This window comes from Cherax quadricarinatus, chromosome 4, assembly GCF_038502225.1.
Source record: "Cherax quadricarinatus isolate ZL_2023a chromosome 4, ASM3850222v1, whole genome shotgun sequence".
NCBI classification, from domain to species: domain Eukaryota; kingdom Metazoa; phylum Arthropoda; class Malacostraca; order Decapoda; family Parastacidae; genus Cherax; species Cherax quadricarinatus.
In genome coordinates this window covers 51,275,074-51,299,605 of record NC_091295.1, presented here as the reverse complement: position 1 = coordinate 51,299,605, position 24,532 = coordinate 51,275,074, and the positions used below count along the sequence as shown (strand labels likewise).

At 41.9% G+C, this 24,532-nt stretch overlaps 1 protein-coding gene across 3 annotated transcripts in view; it reads left to right on the top strand.

Moving 5' to 3' along the window:
* The first annotated feature begins 590 nt into the window (after positions 1-590).
* Positions 591-24,532, top strand: part of LOC128684544 (alkaline phosphatase-like) — a 46,247-nt gene continuing 22,305 nt past the window's right edge. The window contains exons 1-4 of one of the 3 annotated variants that reach the window (XM_070096709.1): positions 591-724; positions 2,741-2,875; positions 6,896-7,116; positions 17,502-17,691. In XM_070096709.1, coding sequence (XP_069952810.1) covers positions 2,767-2,875; positions 6,896-7,116; positions 17,502-17,691 — 520 coding nt within the window. In that variant the 5' untranslated portion in view covers positions 591-724; positions 2,741-2,766. The other 2 variants (XM_070096715.1, XM_070096717.1) reach the window with 2 other exon arrangements.

Here is a 24,532-nt window from a genome sequence, read left to right as displayed (position 1 = left end):
AATAATTCTCATTCTCGGCACATGCGTCATTTATCAAAGTCATCAACTTTTCACCTTCATGCTCTTGTTCACGACGTTTATATAGTAATTCTCCCCATCCAGAGCTGTTCTGAAAGTAAGTTTACTGAAATCTCCCATGCATGAATAATTGGGCTTTGCACTCAGTCATTCTGATCTTTTCAAGTCTATTTTGTCAAGCTATCACTGGCCCTCCACAATGAGAAGCTGGGTCTTTAATACCTTTTTGCCAGAAAGTAGAAGGTTAACCCTTTACCGGTTTGCTTCGTCAGGAAACAGGACAAATGAGGAGGAGAAATGGAGGAAGAGAAAGAGAAGTAGGAGTAGGCTATCATGTGGGAATTTACCTTTCTCGAACCCCCAAGGGAGGTTCCTTGACGCTGGTGAGGGGCTCTTGATCTAGGGAATTCGATCTGCACTCCGGTTCCCTGAATTGAGCCTGAATAGCTTCCATCCCCCCTCCCCACCTGCGCTGTATAATCCTATGGGTTAAGCGCTCCCCATAATTATAATAATAATAACCCTTCGCGAACGACTCTCATGACGACCTTAACACTAAAACCCACTAAGGTGTCCTGGCGGCGTTTGTAGGTCGGGGAAGGTGTCTGGAAATGAACGTCTTACAAGTGGGAGGAACCGAGGAGGACGGGAAGAGAATGAGTAGTGGATTAGTCTGCTCTAGGTAGCCGGTCAACGCGCACATCAGGTGAGCAGGAACTCTTACCTGGACATTTCAGATTAGTGGCGGCGATAGTGTGGTAGTGACTAAGTGGCGGTAACTGCAACAGTAGGAGTAACATTAACAGTAGAAGCATTGGTATGAACAACAACAGCAGCAATGTAATACTGTAGTGCAGTTATGTTTAAGTATAATGTTAGATCCTTCAACACTACAGTATTATTATAATAGTTTAAGTACACTGTTGAATCCCAGAACAACACAGTGTTGGTAAAAGTGTTGAAACACATTTAATATTAATGTGTAAAATGCAGAGGAATAATTTATGTAAGAATATTGCAAGCAGCCTGTGTCAGTGTGTGTGTCTAATCGCCTATTTGTGGCTTCAGGGGTCGATTCGCAGCTCCTGGCCCCACTTCTTCGCTGGTCGTTACTAGGTCCACTCCCTCCTCCAAGAGCTTTATCATACCTCTTCTTAAAGCTATGTATGGATCCTGCATCCACTACATCACTCTCCAGATTGTTCCACTTCCTGGCAACTCTATGACTGAAAAAAAATGCTTTCCAACATCCCTGTGACTCGTCTGAGTTTTCAACTTTCAGTTGTGACCCCTTGTTGCTGTGTTTCATCTCTTGAAACATTCTGTCCCTATGTACTTTGTTAATTCCTCTTAGTATTGTATGTTATGAACATTAAAATGGTATAAAATACCGATGGTATTTTATACCATTTTAATGTTCATTCTGTCAGACACTGCAACACAAGGGTATCTTGGTACAGACCATCTACTTCGACAACCTCTACTAGTGAGAACGGCTGGGTTTGAGAAGGACCTGCCCTCCCAAATCAACCTACGTCTCACCTCCTGGCACTATATAAGGCCCGATTCTGTCACTTCAACTTCATATTGTTTCAGACAACGGAACAATGCTCTTCTCCAGACTGAGGGACTGACCACCTCAAAACTTTAAGGGTGATGGACTGATTACATCGTCTTCAAGTATCTTCTGCTTCTATCAACTTTTCTGTACTCGACTGAAGAAGCCTACTGTGTAGGCGAAACGTTTCAAAATAAAGATACCTAACTGTTGCATATGTGTCTTACCATTGTATGTTATGTTCTCCCTATTCCTCCTATCTTGCAGTGTCGTAAGGTTGATTTCCCTTAACCTCTTCTCGTAGGACATATCTCTTAGCTCCGGGACTAATTTCTTAACGTGCTTGACCAGGAGTGAGTTCCATACTGGTGCTGCATACTAGTATATAGGCCTTACGTAGTGTACAGTGTCTTGAATGATTTTCTTACTCAGATGTCGAAACTATGCTCTTAGGTTTTAGGTTTGCCAGGCGCCCATATGCTGCAGCAGTTATTTGGTTGATGTGTGCCTTAGATGAGATGATGTACTCAGTATTATACTCACCCCAAGATCCTTTTTCTTGAGTGAGATTTACAGCCTTTGGCTCCCTAGCGTGTACTCCGTCTGCGGTCTTCTCCGACTTTGCCCAGTTTTCATGGCTTTGCACTTGGAGTTAAGCTGCAGGAGCGAATTACTGGACCACTCTTTCAGCCTATGTGTGTGTGTGTGTATGTGTGTGTGTGTGTGTGTGTGTGTGTGTGTGTGTGTGTGTGTGTGTGTGTGTGTGTGTGTGTGTTTAAAACGAGCTGGACATCGACACTATATGAAATAAGTCACTCTGTCTGACTTTTTTGGGTTATCCTAGATTCTCTACACATATGCTGCTATGTATGATAATTCTATGTAACTGTATTTGTGTATACCTGAATAAACTTACTTACTTACTTACTTATTCATACCTGCTCAAGGAATGGTGCAGGCTCAATCCTCTGCCTGTTAACTGCACCACTATTCACTGTACACTCATCTCTAAAAAATCAACTACATTTGATAAAAAGAATTTGCAACGATTAGAAATTTAATACCATCACGTGTGAGAGAACGTGTATTCACAAAACATCCTTGAAAACATACAGAACATACAGGGTATTATCAGGTCTTATAACACCTGGTTTCTGTGTCCAGGTTGGTGGAAGTCGTGAGCCTGAAAGATGAGACGCCTTATTCTACAAGTGTCGTTGCTGCTGTTCATCCTGCTGCTTGGCTTCACGGAAGTCATGTCTTTATCTGCCAAGAGGTACAAAACGACCATTAAGGAAGGTACGTAAGGTAGAATGAGAATAAATGGTATAAAATACCGACACAATGGAAATATAAACACAAATGCAGTATAATGTGATCCTTTATTGACAACGTTTCACCCACACAGTGGGCTTTTTCAAGTCACACACGGATCTACCTGGGGTTGGAAGGTACGGGAGTATTTATAGTTCAGAATGTTGAGGTCAGGTGGAGAATGCTGCATCTGATGATCTACCGGGTGGGGTTATAGAGTCTTGGGTAGCTAGGCGGGGATATTGGACAAGTTGTGAGTAGACCTTCTGCAGTGTTCTATGTTCTTATGTGGGATAGCGATGAAGAAGTTTCTTGGCGAGTGGTTCAGCTATGTTATAGAAGCTATTGTTCTGGTTGAAATTGTTGGTTATAGAGATAAACGATGATTCCAGGATTCTTCTGTATTGAGTGTTGTCTTCTGTGGCTATAAGTCTTGAGTTTCTGTAGTTAATTAAATGGTTGTGTGAATTGCGATGTTGTACACAGAATCTGCAGCAACGAGTTCCTTGAGGAAGAATGCACTATAATTGAACAAGTATTTTCCAAACTCCACTATCCTCGTCACTTCATCAGAGACTGCAGACGGCGAGCATTAAACATCTTCAACACACCCAGAGAAGACACTGCCGAGAAGAGATACATAGTCCTTCCCACCAACTCCATTGCCAAACATGTTTCCAACATCTTTGCCAAAACATCATTCCAAGTATCTACCTCCACAACCACGACCATCAAGGACATCACCAGTAGTAGACAGGACAAGCCTCCATCCTCTGCAGGGGTATACATAATCCCTTGTAATGACTGCAACAAATTATATGTGGGCGAAACATCAAGAGACCTCCAAACACGTATTTCAGAACACCAGTATGCAAGCAGGACTGACGATACAAGGAATGCCTGTGTACAACATCGCAATTCACACAACCATTTAATTAACTACAGAAACTCAAGACTTATAGCCACAGAAGACAACACTCAATACAGACGAATCCTGGAATCATCGTTTATCTCTATAACCAACAATTTCAACCAGAACAATGGCTTCTATAACATAGCTGAACCACTCGCCAAGAAACTTCTTCATCGCTATCCCACATAAGAACATAGAACACTGCAGAAGGTCTACTCACAACTTGTCCAATATCCCCGCCTAGCTACCCAAGACTCTATAACCCCACCCGGTAGATCATCAGATGCAGCATTCTCCACCTGACCTCAACATTCTGAACTATAAATACTCCCGTACCTTCCAACCCCAGGTAGATCCGTGTGTGACTTGAAAAAGCCCACTGTGTGGGTGAAACGTTGTCAATAAAGGATCACATTATACTGCATTTGTGTTTATATTTCCAAGGTAGAATGAGGCTGCCGTAGGAAACACTTATATAAATACCAATAGACACACGCACACATACGAAAAAGGCCTCTAATACCGTATTTCACAAGAGACAGACATAAAATTAAGAAGCAAGCAACAATATCAGGCAGTTGGGATTGTGTGAAAAAGATGTGTTAATAGGAAAACGTAACAAATGCGAGTTACGCAAGGGTCAGTACTGGGACATTAGGACTGGTACTGATACTAGTGTATGTCAGTGACGTACCAGACAAGGTAGAGTCAGATGTATCCCTGTTTGCAGATGACGTAATAGTGAGGAGAATAAAAAAAACCGACGAGGACAAGGTAAGGCTGCAAATGGACCTGAGCAAATTGCAGGATTGATCGGGTTGGTGGCTACTTACATTCAACCCCAGCAACTTGAAAGTTATGAAAATTAAAGAAAGGACAAGAAGACCTGAAACTAAGTATTAGGTTCGGAGGACCGAGGCTGCAAACCGCACTGAATGAAAAAGACCTAGGGGGTGAGCATAGTGCCGACCATATCCCCAGAGGCTGGCATCAACCAAATAACTTCTGCATTCAATATTTGTTTGGAAAATCCCCTCAAGGGAGGTTACTCGACGCTGAGCTGTATAGTCCTTGTGGCTTAGCGCTTCTTTTTTGATTATAATAATAATACTCGACGCTGGTGAAGGGCTCTTGATCTAGAGGACTGGATCTATGCTGCAGTTCCTTGAATTGACTCTGGATACCTTCTATCCCCCCAAGCGCTGTATAATCCTTACGGGTTTAGCGCTCCCCCATTATTATAATAATGTTTGGCAAATTTAAGAGTAACTTTCAGGAATGTCAGCAGTCGTATGAACTGTATATCAGACCTGTGTTGATGTATGCGCCCCTCAAGGAAGGTTCCTTGATGTTGATGAGGGGCTCTTGATTTAGGGAATTGGATCTGTGCTCCAGTTCCCCGAATTAAGCCTGAATGCCTTCCACATCCCCCCCAGGTGCTGTATAATCCTCCGGGTTTAGCGCTTCCCCCTTGATTATAATAATAATAATTGATGTATGCGACACAGCACGTAATCTTCATCTGAAGAAGTATGTTAAGAGACTGGAGAAAGTGCTGAGGCATGCAAAATGACAAATCCCGGAGCTAAAAGAAGTGAGCTATGAGAGGCTAAAGGACATCATCATGACATAGGACAAAAGAACTTTAAACCATGATAAATACATAAAAAATACTCATCAGAGGACTTGATAGGGTGAACTTCGCCTACCACTGATCCACCTTATCTCTCTCATCAGTATTTGCCCCATTATCACGAATGTGCTGCACTTTTGTCAAGATAATGGATTGAACACATCGACTCAAGGATAAGGGACTGATTACCTCAAACTCCTTCTCTTCCACATTTTACTGCATTGAACTGCAGAAGCCACTGCATGGCAAAACGTTTCCAGAATAAAGATACCCAAATGTTGCAAAAAGTGTCTCGTTTATCAAAACTGTAGCTAACAATGGGACGGCTCTGACGCCATGCTGAGCAGTATTTAAGGGTTCGCTCAACTCGGGAAATTTAAAAGTGCAATAAAAATACGATTTTTCAAGATTTTTCAACTTTATTTTTTTTGCATTTGTATCGGAATTTAATTTCTCTACAGTCCACTCGGAAACAATATTTTGTTATTTTTAAGATAATTCAACTTTATAAAAATTGACACAATTCTAAGTTTGAAAATAATGTTGATCGCTCAGACAGATTTGTCCACACACAAAATGAACTGAATGAGTACTATCCTGGCTATAATATACATCAACCATTAAGTATCGAAGCCATTCGAATGAAATAGACTCATATTGATCGTTGATTAAACAGAAATCAATGTTTTGCGCAATTTTCTACATAAAATGTTTCAAACCCATTTGAATTTCACTCTCTGACGTCGTCGAATTAAGAATGTTAAGGGGCTCGTCAGTTCCCCTGTTTTCTAATATTTTATTTTTCTCCCTGTCCATAATTACTATCGCATTTGCTTTGTCTGCATTCATAAGGTGAAGTCCAGGATCTTTCCTTAATTCATGGTATAACTTAACAAATATTTGAGGACAAGATAGATTATAGGGGAAAAATAAACATGATATTAGGAGACAGGGAAACTCACGCGCCTCTTAAGAGCTATGCCAGGGGATTTTGGATGTTATCCGAACCATTATAGGATGCTAGGAATTTGGTACAATACCTTTGTTCACAGAACACATGTGCATGCTAATTGTTCCTTGAAGCCAGTCTTTGTTACCATACACAAGAATTCAAAATTTGAATCCAATCGGATGAGGGGTTCTCGAGTAATAAGTGAAATAATATCGAAAAAGTGGAAGAAGACGAAAAAGAAAAAATGAAAAAGGGCACCATTCAAAGGCCTCCTTTTCAGGGATACCTAAGAAGCCATATCTACCTGGCTTCGTAGGTTATACTGGGTTCGTAACCCTCCTTAGGATGTCTTTTTTTTTTTTTATTCGTTCCTCTTCTTTTTACTCCACTATATCGTTTCTTATTCTCCTCCTTTTCTCCTCCTCCTCCTGCTCCTCCTCTTCCTCCTCCTCCTCCTCCTATACCCCTACAGTATCGTCTCACCTCTCTCTCACCCACTTAATACAGACCAGAATTTTTGGAGAGATGTAGCGAAGAAGGAGTTAGAGAGGACGAAGACGGTCACACTGAACAATAACGTAGCCAAGAACGTGATTTTGTTCCTGGGAGACGGCATGAGCATCCCCACACTCACCGCGGCCAGGATCTACAAGGGTCAACTGAAGAAAGAAGGAGGAGAGGAAGGCACGCTCTTCTTTGAGACCTTCCCCCATGTTGGTCTCTCTAAGGTAGGTTACTCATCTTTGAGACCTTCCCCCACGTTGGTCTCTCTAAGGTAGGTTACTCATCTTTGAGACCTTCCCCCACGTTGGTCTCTCTAAGGTAGGTTACTCATCTTTGAGACCTTCCCCCACGTTGGTCTCTCTAAGGTAGGTTACTCATCTTTGTGACCTTCCCCCACGTTGGTCTCTCTAAGGTAGGTTACTCATCTTTGTGACCTTCCCCCACGTTGGTCTCTAAGGTAGGTTACTCATCTTTGTGACCTTCCCCCACGTTGGTCTCTCTAAGGTAGGTTACTCATCTTTGTGACCTTCCCCCACGTTGGTCTCTAAGGTAGGTTACTCATCTTTGAGACCTTCCCCCACGTTGGTCTCTCTAAGGTAGGTTACTCATCTTTGTGACCTTCCCCCACGTTGGTCTCTAAGGTAGGTTACTCATCTTTGTGACCTTCCCCCACGTTGGTCTCTAAGGTAGGTTACTCATCTTTGAGACCTTCCCCCACGTTGGTCTCTAAGGTAGGTTACTCATCTTTGAGACCTTCCCCCACGTTGGTCTCTAAGGTAGGTTACTCATCTTTGAAGCCTTCCCCCATGTTGGTCTCTAAGGTAGGTTACTCATCTTTGAAACCTTTCCCCATGTTGGTCTCTCTAAGGTAGGTTACTTATTTTTGAAACCTTTCCCTATGTTGGTCTTCTTCCACGTTGGTTTTCGACTGTTCACTTTCTTTTTTTTTACTGTTCTGTTTTTGCTGTTCCGCTTTGACATCAGTTTTTACTGCTTTGTTTTATTGCTCTGTTGTTGACTGTGCTACTTTTTACTGTTTTGTTTTTGACGGTTTTTTTTGACTTGTGTTCCTTTTACTGTTCTGTTTTTACTTTCTATAACTTATTTTCTCTTCCCATCTCCCCCCCTCTCTCCCTTTATATATATATATATATATATATATATATATATATATATATATATATATATATATATATATATATATATATATATATATATATATATATATATATATATATATATATATATATATATATATATATATATATATATATATATATATATATATATATATATATATATATATATATGTCGTGCCGAATAGGCAGAACTTGCGATCTTGGCTTAAATAGCAACGCTCATCTTGCCATATAGGACAAGCGAAAATTTGTGTATGCAATAATTTCGCCAAAATCACTTTGAACCTAACGAAAAAAATTTATTTCACGGTGTTTGCTTAGTATTAAATTATTGTAAACAAATCTAAAATATATTTAGTTGGGTTAGGCTAAAATAAATTGTTCTTGTTGTAATAAGGTTAGGTAAGTTTTCTAAGATTATTTTGGAGCAAAATTAAAATTTTTTACATTAACATTAATGAAAAAAATATATCTTTAAACGTATAAGAGGAAATTTTAGAAAGGACTTAATTTTAAACGAGTTCTTGCTAATTGACCAGTTTTACATATTCGGCACGACATATATATATATATATATATATATATATATATATATATATATATATATATATATATATATATATATATATATATATATATATATATATATATATATATGTGTGTGTGTGTGTGTGTGTGTGTACTCACCTAGTTGTACTCACCTAGTTGAGGTTGCAGGGGTCGAGCCCAAGCTCCTGGCACCGCCTCTTCACTAGTCGCTACTAGGTCACTCTCCCTGAACCGTGAGCTTTATCATACCTCTGCTTAAAGTTATGTATGGATCCTGCCTCCACTACATCGCTTCCCAAACTATTCCACTTCCTGACTACTCTGTGGCTGAAGAAATACTTCCTAACATCCCTGTGATTTATCTGTGTCTTCAACTTCCAACTGTGTCCCCTTCTTGCTGTGTCCCATCTCTGGAACATCCTGTCTTTGTCCACCTTGTCAATTCCTCTCAGTATTTTGTATGTCGTTATCATGTCCCCCCTATCTCTCCTGTCCTCCAGTGTCGTCAGGTTGATTTCCCTTAACCTCTCCTCGTAGGACATACCTGTGTGTGTGTGTGTGTGTGTGTGTGTGTGTGTGTGTGTGTGTGTACTCACCTAGTTGTACTCACCTAGTTGAGGTTGCGGGGGTCGAGTCCGAGCTCCTGGCCCCGCCTCTTCACTGATCGCTACTAGGTCACTCTCCCTGAGCCGTGAGCTTTATCATACCTCTGCTTAAAGCTATGTATGGATCCTGCCTCCACTACATCGCTTCCCAAACTATTCCACTTACTGACTACTCTGTGGCTGAAGAAATACTTCCTAACATCCCTGTGATTCATCTGTGTCTTCAGCTTCCAACTGTGTCCCCTTGTTACTGTGTCCAATCTCTGGAACATCCTGTCTTTGTCCACCTTGTCAATTCCTCTCAGTATTTTGTATGTCGTTATCATGTCCCCCCTATCTCTCCTGTCCTCCAGTGTCGTCAGGTTGGGTTCCAAACTGGTGCCGCATACTCCAATATGGGCCTAACGTACACGGTGTACAGGGTCCTGAATGATTCCTTATTAAGATGTCGGAATGCTGTTCTGAGGTTTGCTAGGCGCCCATATGCTGCAGCAGTTATTTGGTTGATGTGTGCTTCAGGAGATGTGCCTGGTGTTATACTCACCCCTAGATCTTTTTCCTTGAGTGAGGTTTGTAGTCTCTGGCCCCCTAGACTGTACTCCGTCTGCGGCCTTCTTTGCCCTTCCCCAATCTTCATGACTTTGCACTTGGTGTGTGTGTGTGTGTGTGTGTGTGTGTGTGTGTGTGTGTGTGTGTGTGTGTGTGTGTATGTGTATGTGTGTGTATACTCACCTAGTTGTACTCACCTAGTTGAGGTTGCAGGGGTCGAGCCCAAGCTCCTGGCACCGCCTCTTTACTAGTCGCTACCAGGTCACTCTCCCTGAACCGTGAGCTTTATCATACCTCTGCTTAAAGCTATGTATGGATCCTGCCTCCACTACATCGCTTCCCAAACTATTCCACTTCCTGACTACTCTGTGGCTGAAGAAATACTTCCTAACATCCCTGTGATTTATCTGTGTCTTCAACTTCCAACTGTGTCCCCTTCTTGATGTGTCCCATCTCTGGAACATCCTGTCTTTGTCCACCTTGTCAATTCCTCTCAGTATTTTGTATGTCGTTATCATGTCCCCCCTATCTCTCCTGTCCTCCAGTGTCGTCAGGTTGATTTCCCTTAACCTCTCCTCGTAGGACATAGCTCTGTGTGTACTCACTTATTTGTACTCACCTATTTGTGGTTGCGGGGGTCGAGTCTTAGCTCCTGGCCCCGCCTCTTCACCGGTTGCTACTGGGCCCTCTCTCTCCCCGCTCCATGAGCTTTATCAAACCTCGTCTTAAAACTGTGTATGGTTCCTGCCTCCACTACGTCATTTTCTAGGCTATTCCACTGCCTTACAACTCTATGACTGAAGAAATACTTCCTAATATCTCTCTGACTCATTTGTGTCTTCAACTTCCAATTGTGGCCTCTTGTTTCTGTGTCCCCTCCCTGGAACATCCTGTCTTTGTCCACCTTGTCTATTCCACGCAGTATTTTATATGTCGTTATCATGTCTCCCCTGACCCTCCTGTCCTCCAGTGTCGTCAGGCCGATTTCCCTTAATCTTTCTTCATAGGACATTCCCCTTAGGTCTGGAACTAACCTTGTGGCAAACCTTTGTACTTTCTCTAGTTTCTTGACGTGCTTTATCAAGTGCGGGTTCCAAACAGGTGCTGCATACTCCAGTATGGGCCTGACATACACGGTGTACAGTGTCTTGAACGATTCCTTACTAAGGTATCGGAATGCTGTTCTCAGGTTTGCCAGGCGCCCATATGCTGCAGCAGTTATCTGATTGATGTGTGCTTCCGGAGACATGCTCGGTGTTATACTCACCCCAAGATCTTTCTCCTTGAGTGAGGTTTGCAGTCTTTTGCCACCTAGCCTATACTCTGTCTGTGGTCTTCTGTGCCCTTCCCCTATCTTCATGACTTTGCATTTGGCAGGATTAAATTCGAGAAGCCATTTGCTGGACCAGGTGTCCAGTCTGTCCAGGTCTCTTTGAAGTCCTGCCTGGTCCTCATCAGATTTAATTCTCCTCATTAACTTCACATCATCTGCAAACAGGGACACTTCTGAGTCTAACCCTTCCATCATGTCGTTCACATATACCAAAAATAGCACTGGTCCTAGGACCGACCCCTGTAGGACCCCGCTCGTCACAGGTGCCCACTGTGATACATCATTACGTACCATGACTCGTTGTTGCCTCCCTGTCAGGTATTCTCTGATCCATTGCAGTGCCCTTCCTGTTATATGCGCCTGATGCTCTAGCTTCTGCACTAATCTCTTGTGAGGAACTGTGTCAAAGGCCTTCTTGCAGTCCAAGAAGATGCAATCAACCCACCCCTCTCTCTCGTGTCTTACTTCTGTTATTTTATCATAAAACTCCAGAAGGTTTGTGACACAGGATTTGCCTTCCGTGAATCCGTGCTGGTTGGCATTTATACTCTTGTTCAGTTCCAGGTGCTCCACCACTCTCCTCCTGATAATCTTCTCCATAATTTTGCATACTATACACGTCAATGACACAGGTCTATAGTTTAGTGCCTCTTTTCTGTCTCCTTTTTTAAAAATGGGAACTACATTTGCCGTCTTCCATACCTCAGGTAGTTGCCCAATTTCCAGGGACGTGTTGAAGATTGTGGTAAGTGGCACGCACAACATATCTGCTCCCTCTCTAAGGACCCACGGGGAGATGTTGTCCGGTCCCATTGCCTTTGAGGTATCGATGTCCCTTAGCAGTTTCTTCACCTCCTCCTCATCTGTATGTATGTCGTCCAACACTTGTTGGTGTATTCCTTGCTGGTGTCCCCATCTGGTCTGTCCCCCCAGAGTCCTTCCTGTCTCTACTGTAAATACTACCTTAAATCTCGTGTTGAGCTCCTCACATACCTCTTGATCGTTTCTTGTGAGTTCTCCACCTTCTTTCCTCAGCCTTATCACCTGGTCCTTGACTGTTGTCTTCCTCCTAATGTGGCTATACAGCAGTTTCGGGTCAGATTTGACTTTCGATGCTATGTCGTTTTCATACTGTCGCTGGGCCTCCCTCCTTATCTGTGCATACTCGTTTCTGGCTCTTCTACTAATCTCCTTGTTTTCCTGGGTCCTATGCCTCCTGTACCTTTTCCATTCTCTGTTGCACTTAGTTTTTGCCTCCCTACACCTTCGAGTAAACCAAGGACTCGTTTTGGTCTTCCTATTATTTCTGTTTCCCTTGGGAACAAAATTTTCCTCTGCCTCCTTGCACTTTGTTGCCACATATTCCATCATCTCGTTTACTGATTTTCCTACCATTTCTCTGTTCCACTGAACCTCCTGCAGGAAGTTTCTCATACCTGTGTAGTCCCCCCTTTTATAGTTTGGCCTGTCCCCTTCAGTTCCTGTTACCTTCTCCACTTGTAACTCTACTATATAATCAAAACTCAGAACCACGTGATCGCTAGCTCCAAGGGGCCTCTCGTAAGTGATGTCTTCAATGTCTGAACTGCTCAGGGTGATCACAAGATCCAGTCTTGCTGGCTCATCCTCCCCTCTCTCTCTGGTTGTGTCCCTGACATGTTGATGCATGAGGTTTTCAAGTACCACATCCATCATCTTGGCTCTCCATGTTTCGGGACCCCCATGTGGCTCCAGGTTTTCCCAGTCGATCTCCCTGTGGTTGAAATCGCCCATTACCGGTAACTTTGCTCTGCTCGAGTGAGCTCTTCTTGCCACCTCAGCCAGTGTGTCCACCATCACCCTGTTGTTTTCTTCGTACTCCTCTCTTGGCGTGTGTGTGTGTGTGTGTGTGTGTGTGTGTGTGTGTGTGTGTGTGTGTGTGTGTGTGTGTGTGTGTGTGTGTGTGTGTGTGTGTGTGCGTGTGTGTGTGTGTGTGTCTGTGTTTCTGTGTGTGTCTGTGTCTGTGTGTACTCACCTAATTGTGGTTGCAGGGGTCGAGACTCAGCTCCTGGCCCCGCCTCTTCACTGACCACTACTGGGTTCTCCCTGCTACATGAGCTTTATCATACCTCGTCTTAAAACTATGTATGGTTCCTGCCTCCACTACATCGCTTGCCAGACTATTCCACATTCTAACAACTTTATGGCTGAAGAAATACATGTATTTCCTAACATCCCTTTGACTCATCTGAGTCTTCAGCTTCCAATTGTGACCCCTTGTTTCTGTGGCCTGTCTCTGGAACGTCCTGTTTCTGTCCACCTTGTCTATTCGGCGCAGCATTTTGTATGTCGTTATCATGTCTCCCCTGACCCTCCTGTCCTCCAGTGTCATCAGACCGATTTCCCTTAACCTTTCTTCGTAGGACATTCCCCTTAGCTCTGGAACCAGCCTTGTTGCAAACCTTGCACTTTATTTAATTTCTTGACGTGTTTGACCAGGTGTGCTGGAGTGCTGCGTACTCCAGTATGGGCCTGACGTACACAGTGTATAGAGTCTTGAACGATTCTTTACTGAGGCACCGAGGAACCGGAACGCTATTCTCAGGTTTGCTAGGCGCCCATATGCCGCAGCAGTTATCTGGTTAATGTGTGCTTCTGGCGACGTACTCGGTTTTATGCTCACCCCTAGATCTTTCTCCTTGAGTGAGGTTTGCAATCTTTGACTGCCTAGCCTATACTCTGTCTGCGGTCTTCTTTGCCCTTCTCCGATCTTCATGACTTTGCATTTGGCTGGGTAAAATTCTAGGAGCCACTTGCTGGACCACGCGTCCAGCCTGTCCAGGTCTCTTGGTAGACCTCTCTGGTCCGCATCTGATTTATTTCTCCTCATTAACTTCACATCATCTGCAAACACGGACACTTCTGAGTCTATCCCTTCCGTCATGTCGTTCACATATACCAAGAATAGCACTGGTCCCAGGGCTGACCCCTGTGAGACCCCACTCGTCACAGGCGCCCACTGTGATACCTCATCACGGACCATGACTCGTTGTTGCCTCCACTGCATTGCCCTTCCTTTTATATGTGCCTGATCCTCTAGCTTCTGTATTAATCTCTTGTGAGGAACTGTGTCGAAAGCCTTCTTACAGTCCAAGAAAATTGAAACCATACCACGGGCGGGATTGAACCCGCGGTCAGTCTCAAAACTCCAGACCGCGGGTTCAATCCCGCCCGTGGTATGGTTTGTTTGCAATCGTGTCATTACGATTTCGTGAGTCAAGAAAACTGAAGCAACACACCCCTCCCTCTCATGTCTTACTTCAGTTACCTTGTCATAAAACTCTAGTAGGTTTGTGACACAAGATTTGCCTTCCATGAATCCGTGCTGGCTGTCGTACATAACCTTGTTCCGCTCCAGGTGCTCCACCACTCTCCTGATAATCTTCTCCATGACTTTGCATGCTATACACGTCAGTGACACTGGTCTATAGTTTAGGGCTTCATTTCTGTCTCCTTTCTTAAAGATGGGGACTACATTTGCCATCTTCCATTTCTCAGGTAGTTGCTCAGTTTCAAGGGATGTGTTGAAGATTTTGGTTAGTGGCACACACAGTGTTTCTGTTCCCCCTCTAAGGACCCACGGAGAGATGTCCTGTCCCGCCGTGTGTGTGTATGTGTGTTTATGTGTGCGAGAGAGGATCGTAAGAACAAATACACTTTTTGTGCAGGTTTTGAGTAAACACGTACATCTGTAGGTGTTATGTACACATGATCAGTTGTGTCAGTCGTTACCATCTGTCTTTTTGTGATTCAGCAAGGTGAGACTTATGTAGTGAGTTCACTGGACGGAGTGAGAAGGAGGGGGGTGGAATAGAGGGTGAAGAATGAGTGAGCACTCATGTGCCTTATCTGTCTTGATACAGATATCTTGAGAGTATCTGTGTCTAGTGGAATTTTTTTTTTTTTCGAGAGGTGAAAATTTTTCTTCTGTTTTTATGTGTTCAGTCAAGCGATGCTTGTCTGAATTAGATTTAGAAGTTATGTAAGCCATTGATTATTAGAAATATCATTATTATCGTCATAAGTTCGTTTCTCTTGTGTGCGGGCTGTTTGTGTATCATCATTCATCATCATCATCATCCGTCATCATTATCATACTCATCATCTATGGTCACAACTGCAGTTATCATAATCACAAAAGTATGGACGTAAGGAATTCTGAGTTCGAAGGTCATCTGGGGGCAGGGTTACAGGCCAGCCTCTGACACACTCAGAACCTCTAACGAAGGATTCCTTACAACCAGTCTGCTGGGGATCCACTCTTGATACTGTTTCCTCGTGCTCTGCATCAAACTTACGAATGACAGTGATTTTATGAGCCTCGTACATAGATATTCCCTTTGCAATTGGCTGGTCCAGTGAGCCCTTGTCTAGAAGCAGGTTATACAGTGTTTGGCATGACGCGGATGTGTGGCCCTTCTCCTCCTACAGGAATCATCACCTTGAGATGACTCTCTGTCGACAAAGTATCAGACAAGCATTATCTTACCTGTTTGCAGGTGCTCTTGCACGCAGGTGTATTTTTTGCGGCATACAGGTGACTGTACAATGCATATGAACTATCTACCCAATATTTAGATCTTTTCGCGTATATCGTGATTTCTGTAATTACCGGGGTGCCTCTAGGAACCTCTTGGAACTTTTAGGGAGAGTACTTTGACGTTGATCCCTTAATGACAATTTTACTGATGCAAATTATTTTAACCTGGTCTGATAATATTGATTTTTCTTGTGTGTTTCATCCCTGTTAATACTTTTTGCTTATGTTACCTGAGATGTTCTCACGTTTGTGCTGTTATCATTTCTCACTGTCAAGATTACTGAAAGATATACCAGGTCAAAGGTATTTCAACTCAGAACTTTCTCCCTACAGTTCTCCTTACCTTCTTCACCCTCCGCTGCTGCCTCATCATCCTCTCCCTCCTACTCCTATTCCAGTTTTAGTTCGTTCCTCCTACTGCTATTCCACTGCTATTCCTCCTACTGCTATTCCATCTTTTGCTATTGCTCCTGCTGCTATTCCTACTGTTATTCCTCTTGCTATTCCTACTGCTATTCCTCCTACTTCTATTCCTACTGCTATTCCTCCTACTGCTATTCCTCCTGCTATTCCTACTGCTATTCCTCCTACTGCTATTCCTCCTGCTATTCCTACTGCTATTCCTCCTGCTGTTCCTACTGCTATTCCTCCTGCTATTCCTACTGCTATTCCTCCTGCTATTCCTACTGCTATTCCTCCTGCTGTTCCTACTGCTATTCCTCCTGCTATTCCTACTGCTGTTCCTCCTACTTCTGTTGCTACTGCTATTCGTCCTACTGCTACTCCACCTTCTGCTATTCCTACTGCCATTCCTCCTACTGCTATTCCACTGTTTTAGTTCCTTCTCTCCCTTTCACTCTCTTTGTAATCTAATATGTGAAGAATATGTTTAAATTTTTTTTTATTTTTTTATTTTTTTTAAATTTTATTTTTAAAATTTTCAATAGGATGTTTACGATTAAGAATGAGTAATATATACGTAAAGAAAAAGTAAATAAGGTCAACTTCTGCGTAAACTTAATTTTTAAAGGTCTGGCTCTTATGTTTACATACCCCTCAAGGAAGGTTCCTTGATGTTGGTGAGGGGCTCTTGATTTAGGGAATTGGATCTGTGCTCCAGTTCCCCGAATTAAGCCTGAATGCCTTCCACATCGCCCCCCCAGGCGCTGTATAATCCTCCGGGTTTAGCGCTTCCCCCTTGATTATAATAATAATAATTATGTTTACATAGATAAATGATCGTAATAATAATAATAATAATAATTGTAATAAAATAAAATAAATAATAATAATAATAATAAAAATGATAATGAAATAATAATAATGATTTAATAATAATAATAATAATAATAATAATAATAATAACTAAAAATAATAATAATAATAATTGTAATAAAATAAAATAAATAATAATAATAACAATAAAAATGATAATGAAATAATAATAATGATTTTAATAATAATAATAATAATAATAATAATAATAATAATAATAATAATAATAATAATAATAATAATAATAATAATAATAATAATAACTAATAATAATAATAATTGTAATAAAATAAAATAAATAATAATAATAAAAATGATAATGAAATAATAATAATGATTTTAATAATAATAATAATAATAACTAATAACAATAATAATAATAATAATAATAATAATAATAATAATAATAATAATAATAATAATCATAAAAATAAGAAGAAGAAGAAGAAGAAGAAGAAGAAGAAGAAGAAGAAGAAGAAGAAGAAGAAGAAGAAATACAATATACATGATATATTTAGCATTCCACTGTTTGTACTGTCAGATGTTAACTAAAGTTAGCTTTGCGCTGTGTTTCCCTCAGACGTACAACGTGAACAAGCAGGTGGCTGACAGTGCTAGCACAGCCACAGCTTACTTGACGGGGGTCAAGACGAACTACAAGACCATTGGCGTTGACGGGACTGCCATATATAAGAACTGCTCAAGCATCAACGAATCCAACAAAGTGTCCTCAATTCTCCAGTGGGCTCAAAAAGCTGGCAAGAGAACTGGTAATGAGATGCAGATTGACAGGTATACACACACACACACACACACACACACACACACACACACACACACACACACACACACACACACACACACACACACACACACACACACATACACACACATACACATACATACACACACACACACACATACACAAACACACATACACACACACACACACACACACACACACACACACACACACACACACACACACACATACACACACACACACACACACACATACACACACACATACACACACACATACACATACACACATACACACACACACACACACACACACACACACACACACACACACACACACACACACACCCTAAACCCTCCCCACCCCTCCCCACTCCGCTCCCACATAGCCACAGTTCCTCCACTACTTCCTCCCCCACACTCTGACATACACACTACTAACCTAACATACAGAACTACATAGGTTTCCCACTCTGAGGCAATCAGGATAAAACAAAAATGGGTTGCCAGAGAGCAACAAGATAAACCAAGGGACAGGAGGAGGAAACTGCAAAGGAAGATTGGGCAGCAGAGCTCATAAAAAGGGATCATGAATGGGAAAAGAAACTAGAAGAACTTAGCATGAGAATGGAAGAGAGGATAGATATGGAAAGCAGGAAGTGGGAGGTGCATGTCAAAGCAGCAGAAGCTAGGATACAGAGTTTAGAAGAGGAATTGAAAAATCTGAAACAGCCTAAAGAACTAAAGAACATTTTGGGATTGACAACAGAGACTGCTACCTCAGCCACAAATAAGGGGACTGTAGGGAAAGAAGGGGCACAACTGCATGGAGAAGCTCTATCAGAGGAGACTGTAGCAAATGAAAGAGCTAAGCTTTATGTGGAGGCCCAAGGAAAGCCGAGAAGGGAAAATGACAGGCCACTGAGCCCAAGTACATTAGCCAGTGAAACTGATGAAAGGAAAGCTGCAGTGGAGGGAACCAAATTAAATGAGGGGATACACAGGGATATGCAGTGGGAGAATGAAAGGGTGAGGTCAGTCTTTGTGTATGGGCTCCAGGAAGTCGAAGGGGAAACATATGAAGCAAGAAAACAAGGGGAAAAAAAAGCAATTGAAAGCATCATGAAAGCAATAGGAGAAGACGATATGACCCAGCTGGAAAATTTTCGGAGAATAGGGGGGTTTGTAAAAAAAAGAACCCGGCCAGTGAGAGTGACCTTCAAGGCAGAAGCGACTCGGACCAGGATCCTGCAGGAGAAAGCACAATTAAGGGACATGACGGCATTCAGGAAGGTGTATCTTGACCGCGACAGAACACAAGAAGAAAGGCAGAAACTGAGAGAGATGATACAAAGGCAAAAGGAGGAAAGAGAGGGGATGGAGAAGACAGACAGGAGATCCCAGACCCAGGAAGAAGATCAAATACAGCCTCCCTCACAACTTCCTATAGAAGCCTCCCAACCAGGTCAACCCCAGTGCAACCAAACACTAAATCAAAACACCCATGCCACATCCAATGCCCCCACCCACTACATTACAAACTCCACCCCCACAGCAACAACCCATAGTTCCTTACCAGGTCTCCCACTTCCCCAACCCCAATATACCTCCCAGACCACAGTCTTAGAAAAGAAGTTGAAGGTGTGGTATACAAATGCAGATGGAATAACAAACAAGTATGAAGAGTGGCACGAAAGAATCAAAGAGACATCCCCAGACATAATAGCACTCACAGAAACAAAACTCACCAGAATAATAACAGATTCAACCTTTCCATCCGGATATCAAATCCTCAGGAAAGACAGAGGGAGGAGAGGGGGAGGTGGAGTTGCACTGCTCATTAAAAACCAGTGGGGTTTTGAGAAAATGGAAGGAATGGATGGCACGGGCGAAAGGGACTACTTAGTAGGAACAATCCAGTCTGAGGGACATAAGGTGATAATTGCAGTAATGTACAACCCACCACAGAACTGCAGGAGGCCAAGAGAAGAATACGATGAGAGCAACAGAGCAATGATCGACACACTAGCCGAGGTGGCCAGGAGAGCACACATGGGGGGAGCAAAGTTACTAGTTATGGGTGATTTCAATCACAAGGAGATTGACTGGGAAAACCTGGAGCCCCATGGGGGTCCCGAAACATGGAGAGCCAAGATGATGGATGTGGTACTGGAAAACCTCATGCATCAACATGTTAGAGACACTACCAGAGAGAGAGGAGAGGATGAACCAGCAAGGTTGGACCTTGTATTCACCATGAGTTGTTCGGACATCGAGGGTATCATGTATGAAAGGCCCCTGGGAGCTAGTGATCATGTGGTTCTGTGCTTCGACTACATAGTTGAGCTCCAAGTGGAGAGAGTAGCAGGAATAGGCTGGGAAAAACCAAACTACAAAAGGGGGAACTACTCAGGCATGATGAGGAACTTCCTTCAAGACATTCAGTGGGAGAGGGAACTGACAAGAAAACCAGTACAAGAAATTCAAAATTCAATTCAAATTCAAAGTTTATTCTCTATAAAGATTACAATGTTGAATTTACAGAATTTGGTTGTTGTGTGGTTTACATGTAGTTAAATAATGATTACAGAGTGTACCACTAGAACGCCTAGCATGGCTAGGCATTTCGGGCAGACTAAGTTAATTTTTTATTTTAAAATATTACAAATTATGAGGTAAGTTGGTATTATGGCTAAGTGACTAAATACTAGTTTGTGAGTTTAGCAATGTGAATGCTTTTGTTTTGGCACAGTACATAGTTTCAGTATTGGAGTATCATAGGATTCATTATTTTAAGATTGAGATCTGTTTATGGTCAAATGGGTGAGTGAAAGTGTGAACCACCAGGTGGTATTCGTGTAGTTAGTTGATGGGGTTTATCAGGGAGATAAGATGTTTTCTAATGGTAGTTTTGAAGGTGATGAATGTGTCTGCAGTTCTAGAGTTCTCAGGTAGGGTGTTCCAGATTTTAGGGCCTTTGACATACATTGAATTTTTGTAAAGGTTTAGTCGGACATGGGGAATGTCGTAGAGATGTTTGTGTCTGGTGTTATGCCTGTGGGTTCTGTCACAACTATCAAGAAAGCGTTTTAGGTCAAGGTTGATATTGGAGTTTAAGGTCCTGTAGATGTAGATTGCACAGTAGTAAGTGTGGATGTACTGAACAGGGAGTAAGTTTAGATCTATGAAGAGTGGGAGGGGTGTTGCCAGGGATGGGATTTAGTGATTATTCTTACTGCAGCTTTTTGTTGGGTTATTATTGGCTTTAGGTGTGTTGCTGCAGTTGATCCCCAAGCACAAATAGCATAGGTGAGGTATGGATAAATAAGTGAGTGGTATAGTGTGAGAAGGGCATTTTGCGGCACGTAGTATCATATCTTGGAGAGGATCCCAACTGTTTTGGATACTTTTTTGGTTATGTGTTGGATATGGGTGCTGAAATTCAGGTTGTTGTCAAGGTATAGGCCTAGGAATTTGCCCTCATTATGTCTGGTAATTAGAGTGTTGTCAATCTTAATGTTAATTTGTGCATCTCCTGCTCTGCTACCAAACATAATATAGTAGGTTTTGTCAGTGTTCAGCGTAAGTTTATTGGCTGTCATCCAAGTCGATATTTTAATCAGCTCCTCGTTAACAATGGTGTTGAGGGTGGCAAGATTAGGGTGAGAGATGACATAAGTCGTGTCGTCAGCAAAGAGAATGGGTTTCAGGTGTTGGGATACGTTTGGAAGATCATTGATGTATATGAGGAAGAGCAGGGAACCAAGGACACTTCCCTGCGGAACTTCAGTATCAAGTGGCCGTGTTGTTGATGCTGTGTCTTTAATGGTAACATACTGATACCTAGTAGTAAGGTAAGATTTGAAATTAGCAAGCGCATGGCCTCTTATACCGTAATGGTCAAGTTTGTGGAGTAGGATGTCGTGGTCTACTGTGTCAAAAGCTTTTCTTAGGTCAATAAAAATTCCTAGTGGACATTCCTTATTTTCCAATGCTGTGTAAAACAGATCTAGCATTTTTATGATTGCATCATTAGTGCTTTTATTTTTCCTAAATCCAAATTGGCAGAGGTTGAGTATGTTTTGTGCTGTTATAAATGAATATAGTCTCCTGTGCACGAGTTTCTCAAAGATTTTGGATAGCAATGGTAAGTTTGATATTGGCCTATAGTTGTTTAAGTCTGTAGGGTCACCACCTTTATGTATTGGTGTAACCCTTGCCATCTTGAGTAGTTTCGGGAAGGTGCTAGTTTATAGTGACTTGTTAAAAAGTAATGAAATAGCATGCGAAAGGATATGGGCCGCTCACTTGTACAGTAATGGTGGGACATTAGACAGATTCCCAGAGTTGTTTTTAAGTGACTTTATAATCTCGGTGACTTCCGAGGGCTCAGTTGGTGCAAGATAGAAGGAATTAGGGAAATTCCCATCTAGGTAGTCCCCGGCATGGGCATTAGTATGTGGGATTTTATTGGCGAGATTAGATCCTATGGTTGAGAAGAAGTCGTTTATCTTGTTAGTTGTGTCAGTGGGATGTAGTGGTGTTTCAATATTCTTGTTTTTTTTCAGTTTGTGGGTCCCTAGAATCTGAGAGAGTGTTTTCTAGGTCTTTTTTATATCTCATCTAGTGTCTGTGAATCTACTGGAGTAGTATAGTTGTTTGGCTTTCTTTATTACTTTGGTGAGAACTGATGAATAGTGTTTAAGAATATCTTTGTGTATTAAGCCCTGTCTATATTGCTTTTCATATTGGTGTTTCTTGTCAATGGATTTCAGAATGGTGCTGGTTAGCCATGGGCAACCAAGCCGTTTGTTTGTGATCTTTTTCGTTTTTATAGGTCAATGTTTGTTGTATAGTCTAAGTAATTTGTTACGAAAAATGTCTGTCCAGTCATCAATACCATTGGCCTTGGAGAATTCTGTAGGCCAGTCAACAATCTCTAGGTCAGTTGTGAACTTCCTTATTGAGGCCTCGTCATGGAGTCTAAATGAGACTTTGTTGTATTCAAGTGGTGGTTTATTAATGTTTGTCAGGAGGAAGGTAGGGTAGTGGTCTGTAGTGCTATCTGTGATTATCCCTGATTTAAGGGGGGCTAGTATATTGGTCCATATGTGGTCTATTATGGTTGCACTTGTCTCAGTGAGCCTGGTTGGTTTAGTTATTGTTGGTATGAGAAGTGTGTTGTTCATATTGTTGATGAAATCAGTTACAGGCTGATCATCTAGTAAGCCAAGGTTGATGTTGAAGTCTCCAGCTAAGAGAAGGTGGTGCTTATTCATTTGTCTGTTTGTTATTAGTGACTTTAATTTCTCACTGAAATTTGGGATGTTTGTGTGAGGTATCCGGTAAATGGCACCGATTGTTATAGGTGTCTTAAGGTTTTTTACAGTAAAATTAGCAAAAATGTATTCCCCATATTCATCACTAAAGCAAGTGGTGCTAATACAAGATAATTGGTTAGAGTAATAGATTGCAATACCACCCCCAACTTGGTTTGGTCTGCAGTTGTGAATTGCTGTGTATCCTGGTAGAGGGTAGATATCTATTGTGTCCTGCTTAAGCCAGGTCTCAGTAAGAATAATGCAGGAGAAGGGTGTCTTTAGTGATTCAAGGAGTGCCAGGAGGTCATCATAGTGTTTGCTTAAGGACCTGATGTTGTAGTTAAGTACTGATAGGCTTTTAGCATTGTTTAGGATAGTGCTGGCTTGTGATGCTGTGTAATAAAGGCAGTTACTTTCCAATAGGTTTTGATTGGGTGTCAGATTATGGAGGTTTAGATCAGGGTCAACGTGATCAATCTTCTTCTAGGTTTAAATTATGGTTATTTATATCCTGCGTTATGTGTTGAGTTCTAGTACTGATATCTGTAGTGGTGGGAAGCTTGGATAAGTATATAGCTAGAGTATTTTGGTCATATAGAGTATAGTCACTACTACACATAATGAAGTTGATGTTGTCTATGTGTTGTGCTGGAATGAACTAAAGTACAACTAGGTATAAACTAGTAATATAAAAATACAAATTTAAAATAGAACAAGACTCTCACTTGTAATTGCACTAAGGTCTAATATAATGACTTATGTGGAGTCTATGTTTTGAGTTAGAATGAGCTATAGTACAACTAGATTTAATCTAATAATATAAAAATACAAATTAAAAATAGCACCAGTCTCAAATGATGGACTATGTAGCAACAAAATGCAAGGAGGCAGAGGAGAGGTTTGTTCCCAAGGGAAACAAAAATAATGGGAAGAACAGAACGAGTCCTTGGTTCACCCAAAGGTGTAGGGAGGCAAAAACTAGGTGCACTAGAGAATGGAAAAGGTACAGAAGACAGAGAACTCAGGAAAATAAAGAAATCAGCCGAAGAGCCAGAAACGAATATGCACAGATAAGAAGGGAGGCTCAGAGACAATATGAAAATGACATAGCATCAAAAGTAAAGACTGACCCGAAGCTGTTGTACAGCCACATCAGGAGGAAAACAACAGTCAAGGACCAGGTAATCAGACTGAGGAAGGGTGATGGGGAATTCACAAGAAACGACCGAGAGGTTTGTCAGGAGCTCAACACAAGATTTAAAGAGGTATTTACAGTGGAAACCAGTAGGACTCCAAGAAATCAGAACAGGGGGGCACACCAGCAAGTGCTGGATGAGGTACATATAACCAAGGAGGAGGTGAAGAAGCTGCTATGCGAACTTGACACCTCAAAGGCGGTGGGGCCAGACATCTCTCCATGGGTCCTTAAAGAGGGAGCAGAAATATTGTGTGAGCCATTAACAAAGATCTTCAACACATCATTTGAAACTGGGCAACTCCCTGAGGTATGGAAAATGGCAAATGTAGT